The 12,312-nt window shown below is 36.8% G+C and overlaps 1 protein-coding gene across 3 annotated transcripts in view; it reads right to left on the bottom strand.

Annotated features, from left to right (window-relative positions):
- Nucleotides 1-5,470: 5,470 nt before the first annotated feature.
- LOC122662409 (biotin--protein ligase 2-like) overlaps nt 5,471-12,312 on the bottom strand; it is a 48,150-nt gene continuing 41,308 nt past the window's right edge. For 2 of the 3 annotated variants that reach the window (XM_043858030.1, XM_043858031.1), the window contains 4 exons: nt 8,324-8,369; nt 7,448-7,517; nt 7,297-7,373; nt 5,766-6,162 (listed from right to left, as the gene is read on the bottom strand). In XM_043858030.1, the coding sequence (XP_043713965.1) occupies nt 6,120-6,162; nt 7,297-7,373; nt 7,448-7,517; nt 8,324-8,369 (236 nt within the window). In that variant the 3' untranslated portion in view covers nt 5,766-6,119. Of the gene's footprint in view, nt 5,517-5,765; nt 6,163-7,296; nt 7,374-7,447; nt 7,518-8,323; nt 8,370-12,312 lie in introns of those variants that run through there. The other variant, XR_006333018.1, reaches the window with a different exon arrangement.

Below are 12,312 nucleotides of genomic sequence, written 5' to 3'. Positions count from 1 at the left end.
AAGTTTGTAGTATGCGGGTAGTGTGTCCAACCTTTTTAACTTATTATAATTATATTCAATAAAATAAACAAGGAAGGGGTTTCTCTGTTCGGTGTTTTATACAACCGTTAGCATGCGGTACCGATGGGGTGCGAGATGGGATATTATAATGGAAGAGAAGGGAGTCATTTCAAAGAGGGAAGAGAGAGGTAGAGAGAGTAAGTGTAAGCTTGCAGTATGCAGCCAGCCTAGTGTGTCTAGCCTTTTTCTATATTATAATCATATTTAATAAAAAGGGAGAATGTTTTCTATGCTGGGGGCACAAGCTATGCCCAGACACATGGGGATGCGCAAAATGATCACCCTGCCCCCCTGAATGGCCGGCCCATGTGTCTGGGTGCAGGCTGTGCTGCGGCACAGAGAACACCAGCCCAAAAAAATAACAACGAAAGGGGTTTTTTCAGTTAAATATTTTATACACCAAAACTAGACTGGTAAAGGATTTTGCCGTGTGTAACCATGGTAAATACATTTAGATATTGCCACTATGCTGAATAATGATCATGTGGAAGAGATAGCACCTATACCATTTTGGGGGGTCAATAAGAGTGCATGCAAGAACATTTGACTGAATGAGATTTTTTAGTTCACTAGGGGTTGAGCGGTAATTTTGCTTGATCCTGTGCTTAGACGGGAGAGACACACTACCGGTTAATGTTCTTGTTCTTTTATATATATATATATATATAGCATGGGAACATGTGACCTTCACTTATCCTTCTTATATGTGTGTAGCCTAACCTTTACGTTATCAAAAAAAAGTGTAGCCTAACCTTTATTCTCTTCATTAATTAGAGTAATTAATTATGTAAAACATATTTAATCGCATTGCTTTCTAGACCTAATCATTGGGTTTGATGAAATATATAGGGGCTCTGATTTGGGTGTCCCCAAATCTCTCCTAGGCAACCAAAGAATTTAATTAATCAAGTTTTTTGAATGCATTTGACTTAAATCCACCCAACCCCACCCCAACCCTAATTTGCCTTTTTTTTTGGGTAAACCTAATTTGGCTTTTCATTTCTATCTTATGGGAAAAAAGAAACATAGGCTGTATCCACCAGCAATGGTTTTCTTTCATCTGGATTAGTGATTTGACTGTTTTACCATTGGATAAATAATGTTGACTTTTCAACCTTTTATAAATCTTTATCGTAAACGATTTCGTATATGGTGTACGACTGTTCCTGCAACCGTTGAATGGAGATGAAGGATCGTGTATTGTATACAAAATCATGTCCATCCGACGGATTAAAGTATGACCGTACATCATGCACGGCCATATACAAAAACTCTCCAAGCTTTATTTTGATGCATGGTTATATGTTTCATATTAACATTTGGTGTCTTGGTATATAGCTACAGGTCAAAGTCAACAATATGTCAACAAAGTTTCAATTTAAATTATAGATAAGTTTCCCTCAACCCATAGAGGACGGTTCACCCACCGTCCTAGGGTTTTAGTATTAAAATTTTTTTTTTTTGGTAATAGCTAGGGTTTTAGTATGGACCACTCTACTTATGAGTCATTCTCATTAAGTGGATTCATAAAGTATGTATTTTTGGATTTGATATAGAAGAGGGTCTGCTCTGCTGGACCAAAATAACAAGCCCCATGTACTACACACCCTTCATGTCTCTAACTACCTTTTTAATGTTTGGCATTTTGCAGACATCTCTATCAAATTAATATGAACCCTAACTCATGAGATCACAAATAATTCAAATTTAATATGTAAAACATGTTCTCAACAACCAAATACATCTATATGTAAATAAGACAAACTTTGCTTGGTCCCATGACCCAACCTGTTTACCTTCTCAATTTGATTTTGAACCATGGTTGGTTTGGTTGAGAATCTCCAACCCAAATCCGTTTTCTTAAATGTCACATTTTCATATTGGTTATATCATATATGGGGGGACTGATACCCCATCAATTACAACAATGATTTGACGTGGGTTGATATAGTCTTGGTTTTTTTCACCTTATAAATTGATTTATGGGGTTAAATTCTCTCAAAGTTCGTATCAGTGGTATAAAAGCAGACAATCCTTCATCCCAACCATCGCATAGAAAAAACACATTTATGCCAAAGTGAAACCACTAGAAAAAGACAAATTGCCGTCCAACAGAAACGTAAAACATAGTGAAGCCGTTTAAAAATAGCAACACTTGTGCAAAAGTGTGACTTGATGCCAGAGTGAAGCCACTAGACACTCTGCTGCCACGCAAAAACTTAAAGCAGAGTGTAGTTGTTTAGAAATGATTATTTGATCGGGTAGTATGTCATTGTGAACTTCGATTCAAAAGCGTAATGGATCGTTATAATCTCGTATCAGTCATATGGGAGCTTATACCACATCAATTACGAAAGCGATCTGATGTGAATTGATATGATCTTATTAAGTTCCTTAAAAAAAATCCTTCACCTAATAAGCCCAACATTATATTATCTTACAAGGAAAGGGTGAGAGAGAGAGAGAGAGATTGGTGGAGAGGAGAGGAGATATTAGAAAGGATTGATTTGATGGAATCTTTAATAGGTCAAGAATTGTAAGCTGTTTAAGGGCTTGGAGGGAAGTGGGTGGGGGATGAAAAGGGCAAGTCAATGAAGGTGTGAAGGGAATAAGGAAGGACTGTACTACAGAGAGACTCACATGTGGCCCATTTGGTGGACTACTTGAGGTAAGAGAAACAATGGCCTTTCATGTTTTCTTCAATAAAGCTTTGCCATAATCACGTGGGCTCTTCCCTAATTTTGAAGGTCTTTCACTCTCTTGTAGAGGGGGGCAATGAGACCCACAATGCATGCTTGTCCCACGTGATTACACCAAGAAAGGGTTGATTTGAGAGTTGAAAATTGTCCTTTGATGGTGCGTAAGTTGAAATTGAACCTATGGACTCTGACACTTAAGGTTCAACTAATTATCTACCAAAAAAAAAAAAAGGTTCAACTAATTAAGCCATAGGCAAAAAAAAAAAAAAAAAAAACCCAAATGGGGTAGGGCCATTAAATATCTGTTAGACAAGGCAGGTGCACTCAGTGGTGCCCTATCTGAAACCCTATCTTCTAGATTCATGCATGATTATGATTAGAGTTACATTTGGTGGGGTAATCTAATGCTATGTTTGGTATGCATTCTTAGAATGTATTTTAGGTTGATTTTGTATTTTTGGGTGATAAAAATAAATTTTTTTTTATCATCTAAGAGCGTAAAATCGACTTAGAATATATTCCAAGAATGCATATCAATTACCAAACACTATCTAAGAATGTAAATGGTTAGTCAAAAATCCGTACTTAATTCATGTTTGTATTCAATTAGAAGAATTTGTATTCAAAATATTGGTTTTTGAAAAGTATTTGAATTTATTTGGAAGATAATCAGATGTGAATGCGAATAGTGTTATATCTGATTTGTATTCTATTCGTTTACATTTTTAGGCTAACCACAATTAGTTTAGAAGCTAACTGAATGTGAGGCAAAAATCCCACCTCTATTGATGTTTCGCTTACACTTCCATTGGCTCCACGCTCCATACTCTCCCCCCCCCCCCCCTCAAACACAAAAAATGGACTGCATTAGGGCTCGTGACGACAATGGGTTTGATTCAGGTTACATTGACCACCCAAGATTTAAAAGCTCAGACTTGGGTACAGGATCAGACTCCATTGATAATTGATTTCAATTCGATTAGGATCATAATTGGTTCGGAATCATATTGGAAATGGTCAAAACCCTAGAAAATGGAATAGGAAAAAAGCATATATTTTTCAAAGATCTTAAATTTTGCAGTTTTTTATTCAAAAGTCTTGTAAATGTAGTTACAAAAGGTAAGTTTCATCGATATTCAGCACTTTATCGTGTCTATAAGGAGAAATGGGGAGGGGGGGGGGGGAGGACATAAGTGTATATACATAGCCAATTCCCCCCCCCCCCGCCCCCCCAAAAAAAAAGGTTCTCAGAATTATCAGTCAATTCTAATACAAATCAGGTGATTCCACCGAATCTGATCTGCTAAAACCAAGAATGAACAGCAGATGGCAACAGCTAACACTTGAGAACCTACCTGTTTGTTGATCAGATTGAGAAATTTCAATCCTATGAGGTAAAATATGGTGGGATCCTCAATGAGAAAAGACAGGGAGTGTACTAGAGGCTGCAAGGAGCAAAAGAACAGGGATTGTTAAAGGTGGATGTGATGCTCAAGAGGTGGTGGAGTAACTCACTCATGCAAGGGAATAGTCACCGATGGCCCATGGGAGAATTTTAAGTTATCGCATGATATCTCTTGTTTAATTAAATTCTTTAGCTATCTATGTATTAAGAAAAGGACCGAATTTTCCTTCCATCATGGTGAATGGAATCCATTCACCGAGGCAACTTCAGATATGCATAGGAGTATTGAAGGATATTTTGAAAAACATACTAAAACCTAAGAGGAGTTTATAAACTATAAGATGGTGGGAATCCATCCAGTCACCGACTGGTGAAAGAAATCTTAGTCCTTAATTTTGAAATGACCAATTTAGTAATGCAAAGCTAAATCATGTAATATATTGGTAGGTTTGTCGGATTCTTTCATCACATAGGGCCCCATTTGGTTACACTATTCAAATAGGGAACAGCAAAAAGGTTTTCCAGGGTTAGAGATGTGTCTTGTCCAAAATTTTGGGGTTAACAAGGCCAAGAAAAAAAAAGGCTAAGGAACAAAAAGCTGGGAAGTGATGGTTGGTGGTGGTTAGTACGCATGGGGGGGTGTTTGACCCTAAACTTGGAATTATATGATTAAGAGATTCAAAAATGAAGAGTTGGATGTAACGTATAAAAGCATATTCTATGATTAAGTGGGAAGAGACATATGGGAGTTGGGTCCCATTGATGACAAAGAGAAGGTACTTTCTCAGCTGGAAAGTTTGATTGTTTAAGACCTCACACTCAACACTCACAACTCACAACTCACAACTCACAACTCACAACTCACCACTTACACTTACTCTTACTTCACCTTTTGCAGCCTTGAGAACATGATTCAATCTTCCAAAATTCCTCTTCTATGAAAAAGACTCTCTCTCAAGTGGTCACCACCAATTATTGGCTACTTGGACCTTCTGTTGAATAAGGAAACCAGAGCATGTGGGAAGTTTTCCTTCTGAAGCAACAGATATGAAGACAGAAGAAAATAAAAACTAATAAAAATAGCAAATCCTCCTCTAGTGAGGCAATGGCAAAACATTTAGGATGTGTTGGGTATGCATTCCATTCTAGGTCAATAATGAATTCTAAGAAACCATACCAAAAGTAGCCTTAATTTCAAAATGTCCACTATACAATTCTAAAGGGTTTCAAAGTATAGCTATATAGTTCATTCTCTTTAACCACGATTTAGAGTTGAGATCTTCAGGGAGGGGTGAGGTGCCTGAGATCCACAAAACGTTGAGGTTGAGATTTAAATAATAGTGGGCCCAAATGTTTAAGATAATGGGTGGAAAAAGACTCTGTTTGGTATGATTTCTTGAAATGCATCATAGTCCTTGATTCAATCTTCCCTGAAGATTTACGATCATGGGTGGAAACCAAGGCTGTATTTGGTATGGATTCTTGAAATGCGTCTCAATCACTCATCAATCCACTAACCTGGTTGTTGATACACATGGACCTCAGACAGCTAATAATTTCTGATCCAACACATTGAAAACTAACACTCTTGTTCTCTAGCAAGACCAAATTAATCATAAACCCTAATCATTCAAATCCTTTCAAGGTTGGCAAAGAAAGAGACCAGGACTCCTACCAATGAATTGAAAATTAGACAAGATAAGGCTAAACTTACTTTTATTAGGCAAAGGGATCAGAGATATTCCATCTCTTTTCTATTTGTATGTATGGAAAAACCTGTACAACCACTGGTAATTATGAAATCTCAGGTCTCTTATTATTGATTAAGAGGAGGATCCAAAGAAATAAGAAAAGTAATTAAAAGGTAAAAAAGGGAAAAAAGCATCATTGTTCATGCACATGGTGAGGAATTGGTTGGTTCATTTAAGGTGGAAGGTTCAAAACAGGAATATTCTTCAGTCCAGTTTCCTCCTGATCAGCCCTTTGAAAAAGTCAAAGCTGCATTCATATGAAAAGTAATATCAATGCTAATAAAGGTATTTATATTCATACTTTAACACTGTTATAGACTGCTAAAGTTGAAATAGAGAATATAAACTACAAGGAAATAAAATTGCAACACCTTAAGATCAATCTTGTAATTATAGGAGAGAAAAAAATCTTGAGTCATCTGAGAGGCTATTGACACAGAAATGACAATATAGCAGGATTCAAGACAGAACAAAACAAAGAAAATAGATAAATAAAGGGACTAGTGAACATTAGATAACATGCTAGATGAATCTGGAAGATTAAATCAAGTACACAAGTTTCCGAATCTTGATTTGCTGTGCAGACCCTTGAACAGCTTATTTTGCTATCAATCTCCTAACCCTGAATTATTAAGATAGCTAGAACCAATAACTCATCTGTTCCCCGTATATAGCTACTGACTACTGTCAGTAAATCAGTGGTACTTCCATGAATTTTTTTTTGGGTTGAGGGGGGGGGGGGGGTTGAAAAGCTGAAACAATAACATTCTGGAACTGATGTTGATTCTCTCATACATTGCCTGGTTTAGTGGCACGCTCTGCTCATGCTGAAGCAAGGATTTACAGATTGGTATTAGAATCAAAATTGTTTCTGGAACAAAAGATCAGCTGATCCGATAAAAATATCTATAAGAAAAACCTAAATACTGCAACTGATCCCAATTCCCAGCAAGGATCAGATGATCTGAACTATCTGACGCCAATCTTTAAGAACATGTGCTGAAATGCTTTTCATGAAACCTCTGTTTCATACCATGTGTAGTGTCACCATCACTACCTTATTAATGAGATAGGAAACTAAATATGCCTCAAAACCTATATGATGTTCTTTATTTATTTATTTTGGCCAAAAGGTTCTTGATCTACTTAGAAAAGCATGATTGCATCAATAATATTCACAATATCAATTACTGAAGGAAATCAAACATAGCATCAAGATATCTTTTTGCGGTGAACATTGCAACATTATAAAGATTCATATGTACTGCATAAATAATTTTCATGCCAGAATCCAGATGTTATAATTCGGGTGTGGCTTCTATACGTTCACAATTCATCCACGAGAAAAGAGGGAAAGAATAGCCGCAGGAACAAACATTACCTATTACCATCAGGATGAAGCTCATACATTTGATTGTCTTCTCCAAAGCCCAACAAATATCCCGAGGTTGTTAATCCCTGCATTTATGAAATCAAAAGTCACTCAAAACGTCACTAGTTTAACTAATTGCATTGCTTTCTCTCTGCCGCACCTGAATAGTAACCACAACATCTTCCACTTTTTGATCATCTCCCTTTTCCTGTATGACAACTCTTTGCCCACTGCATGAATGAAATAGAAGACAATCAAAAACTTATAGCCCAACACTAGAGTACAGAAGATAGTTTTTAAACTGAACCAAACAAGTTGTTGAACTAGAAAAAACTGGAACACCCCCACCCCTTTCTGTTTGCAGTTTTCCAGTTAGATTCCTGATTTTCTTTTGAAAACCACAATCAGAACAGGGAAAAATCGAAACCAGCCTCTTTCAGTTCAAGGTCTTGTTCAATTTTGAAAATAACAGATTCTATGTACATAGGTATAGCCAGAACTCAATATTAACATACTGCAAGCATTTCTTAAATACATAAAGCAACAAGGAAATTCTGAGTATTATGTATCTATGGAAAGTTGCTACTCTTTAAAAGTAAATTATTACAAGGGATTGATTATGAGTAATCCATCCTGCTTTTGCTTCAACCATCACTAACCAGTCAAGTTTGCCTGTATTTCATATGCCCACATACTGGAAAAAGAAGTAAACACCCCCATTGTGCTATTAGTCTTTAAAGTCATAAGGATTCATCACTATATACTGTGTTTCAAGTGCTTCTGTCATGCTTCCCTGCTATACAGTGAAGATCACTATCATTTGACTTGTCTTGGTTGCAGGTAGAACCAGTTCTCAGAACATATTTTCTTATAAACCTAATGCTCACTAGATAAAAGATTAACTCCTCAGAGCATAGCACAATTATTATGAACTAAGTATCTCAAGGTTCCCCCAAAAACTATAATAAGAATCATTGAAGTCTGCAGATTTTTTTTTAAAAAAAAAAAAAAGACAATAAAAAAAGTTGCTTCTTACCTATGTAACCATGACTTATAGTACAGTTCCTCGAGAGCTTGAAATCCTACAGGGGATAAAAATAAAAAGATTTACGTTCAATGACATGGGAAAAAGAAAATAGAATTACAAGAAAGAAAAAAATGTAGGTGAATATTATGAAGCTATATGAGCTTCCATGGTTAATCACCCCAGCATAAAACCTGGTTATCCAAGAAACTAATATTTCGGCTAAACAATTTGGCGTTATGCCAGAGAGATCAACCACAGAAGCTATTTATTTGCTTAGAAGACTTAATGGAGAGATTCAGAGCATATAAGAAATATCTTCATATGGTTTTAACTTTTTATTGATTTAGAAAAAGTCGTTTGAGGTGGCAATGGCCATGTTCAACGGAGGCATTTGGATGCTCTAGTAGAGTGATTTGATTCAGATTGAAAGAACTAAAAGAGCCAGGGGTAGACCTAAAAATGACCTTAGGAGAAGTGGTGAGGAAAGACATGCATAGCTTAGACCTTGTATCAAGTATGAACTCGAATAGAGCTGATTGGAAGACAAGGATCCATGTAGCCAACCCCATTTAGTTGGTATGAGGCTGAGTTGTTGTTGTATTGATTTAGAAAAAGCTTATGATAGAGTTCCTAGAGAGTTAATTTGGCATGTTTTAGAGAAGAAATGTTTCGAGTAAATACATGGACATAATTAAATATATGTATAATGACGTAGACTTGTAGTGACTAGCATAAGAACTGTGAGGGGAGAGGACAGGGTAATAAGTTCCCATAACAATTGGATTACACGAAGGTTCACCTCTAAGCCCGTATTTGTTTACACTAGTTGTGGATGAGTTGACTAGAGACATTCAAGATCAGATCCCTTGGTGTATGTTTTTTGTAGACGATATTGTTTAGTTGAATGAAACAAATGCTGGGTTAAATGCAAAGTTGGATTTATGGAAATCAAACTTAGAATCAAAAGGTTTTAAGATGAGTAGAAAGAAAACAGAGCATATGAAGTATAACTTTAGTAACAATAGAACTAAGAGTGGGATGGTGAAATTGATGATAAGGAGTTACCACAAAGTGATAACTTTAGATACCTAAGTTCGATCATGAATGAAGGAGAGAATAGAGGATGATATTATACAAAGAATTAGAATAGGAGATGAAATAGACGGGTGTATCCGGAGTGTTGTGTTCGAAGTATCCCTTTAAACTCAAAGGAAAATTTTATAGAACAGTTATACAACCAGCAATGACGTATGGGGCTGAATGTTGGGCACTAAAGAAAAAATATTTATACAAACTTCATGTGGCTGAAATGAGGATGTTGCGTTGGATGAGTGGTAAAACTAGAAAAGATAAAATAAAAAATTAACAAATTAGAGAAAACTGGGTGCTGCCCCTATTCAATGATAAGTTACGAGAAACTCGTCTGAGGTGGCATGGACATGTGCAACAGAGAACTTTGAATGTTCCAGTACAGAGAAGTGGTTTATTCCAAATTGAAGGTGCTAAAAGAGCTAGAGGTAGGCCTAAAATAACCATAGGAGATGTGAAGAAAGACATGTATAGCTTAGGACTGGAATCTTGTATGGCTTTGAATAAAGCTGATTGGAGAAATAGGATCATAGCTGACCCCATTTAGTTGGGACAAAGCTGTGTTGAGTTGAGCTGAGAGTATTATGAAGATATATGAGCACCCCACTTCCCCCCGAAGAAAAACTTTGAAGCTATATAGGAGCTCAAAAAATATTTGCCAAATATCTGAGGTCACAGACCACTGGATGGAAATTTACTGATACTGGACAGTATCAGCTATTCACTAAGATACTGAAGACACTCTATATGCTGAACATGACCATTAACCTCAGTTGTGGGGCTGTGGCAGCTCCCTCATCTCATTAGATTTGTCAGATCATAGTGCACCTCCAAGACTATCTCATTTCTGTGGAGACTTAGATCCAACAATTCCATGGGAAAGAGTAAGCAAGGAGCATAGGTGATAGAGATATCATGTTTTCTGGTTCATATGATGACTTGTACTTATTGACTCTTCGTTTGTTTGGTTTTCTCTTAGAGTTGTATTTTTCTGTTGTCCAACTGGGGGGGATCTCTTTCTAGTTATACTGGATCCTTCCTTTTACGTCTCTTCTCGGCTGGAACCATAAATGGGTTGTCTCCTCTAGGATGGGGGTTGAATTTTTATGAATTTCGTTTCGTTTTCAGCAATTGATGGAATAATGAATTGGGGAAAAAAGATATGACTGTACCAGCTACAAGAAAAGACCTTATGATAGTCAATATGGGTTCTCACCATCCATCAATGCATGGTGTTCTTCGACTCATCGTTACTTTAGATGGTGAAGATGTTAATGACTGTGAACCCGTATTGGGTTATTTACACAGAGGAATGGAAAAATTTGCAGAAAACCGAACAATTATACAATATCTGCCTTATGTAACACGTTGGGATTATTTAGCTACTATGTTCACAGAGGCAATAACAGTAAATGGACCAGAATAGTTGGATCCCATAAATCATCCAAAAAAGGAAAACAAAAAAATGACCCTCCATTTTATGGCATTCTTCTTATTTATTCACTAATAGTCCAATAGATGGGAGAGGTCCAATTCATGTTCCTCCTCTCCTCTAAAACCAGATTTTTCAACCATACAACACTTGATGTGAATCAACAAGTTGATGCATTCCCAAAAAAAGAATCAACAAGTTGATGCACTGTCCAAGAGGCAACATGGGGTTAATGTCCCTTCCAATAGAAGGGTTTCTGATTTTAACAATCCTTGGGCCAGCATAAAACTGAAAAGAGGTTTAACTATACTTAATTCTTTAAGATGGGTTAGTTTAAACTTTAAAGTAGTTTGGATTTTTATTTTATATGAGGTTGAGTGTTAATGTTACCTTCCCTCTGGTCATAAACAGATCTGCACTGTCCTGAATCTTAGCCCTCCATTTCACAACCTTGAAAATCATGTTCTTCCTCTTCTCCAGGCAAAATCGTATGAGTGTTGTGGGATCGACGTATTCCTTTAAAGCTTAAAGGAAAATTTTATACTGACAGTCGTACGACTGGCTATGATGTATGGTGCGGAATGTTGGGCAGTTAAGAAGTGTCATATTGTTAGAATGTTTGGAGTGTGTGCTTTATGGTGGTTGATTGGAGTTCTCTCTGTGCTCACTGGAGTCTACGACTACTATTCAAGACTGGTGTAGCATTTATTTTTTCTATTCTTATTGGTCCAAGCTGGAGCTTTCTTTTGATATATGTATACTCCAGCTTGAGGGGGAGTGTTGAGATATGAGTCAGTTGGGGTATGTCCAACGTGACATAGTTATTTAGTTTCCTACTTTAGTTCCTTTCCTAGTTAGACTAGAGTTCTATTTTAAGTATGTAATCTGTCCAAGGCTATTATAAAAAGGAACATTGACAGGAGCGGTAATCTATCGCACAGTCTTCTTCCATCTTCTCTTCTCTCTTTTCTCCTCTCTAAAGTTACTGGTTACAGGTCCTAGGTTCTCTACATGGTATCAGAGCTAGGCAACTAGTGACTAATTCTCTCCAAGATTGCCGATTTGAGAGTCGTTTCAAGGTTCTCCGATTTATAGAGAAACCCTAGTTCATAGAAAGAAAAGAAGAACTAGGGTTTCCTGCTCGTTTTATCCTTGTTTATTATTTATTTGGAAATTTTCGGCAGTTATGTTGCTGTTTTTTCCTTAAATGAAGGTTGGAGATCGACAGTTGATGCCTTCATGAAGACTACCGCTGCCCTGGTTTTGAGATTGAATCTGCCTGCTATTGGAGATCGAAGTTCTTCCATCTTGTTGAAGATTCGAATCTGCTACTCTGGAGATCAGTTTCTATTTGTTAATTAGGGATTGCAGCAGTTTGTTCTGCAGGTTTACACCCTGCTTATTCTAGGAAATTGATCCAAGTTTTATAGAAGGTTATTGCATCGATTTTGCCCAGATTTTTGAATCAGTTCTGATC

Source organism: Telopea speciosissima, chromosome 5 (assembly GCF_018873765.1).
Source record: "Telopea speciosissima isolate NSW1024214 ecotype Mountain lineage chromosome 5, Tspe_v1, whole genome shotgun sequence".
In the NCBI taxonomy this organism is placed as follows: Eukaryota; Viridiplantae; Streptophyta; class Magnoliopsida; order Proteales; family Proteaceae; genus Telopea; species Telopea speciosissima.
Note: the sequence above shows the minus strand (reverse complement) of the source record. Positions and strands in the feature narration are given on the sequence as shown.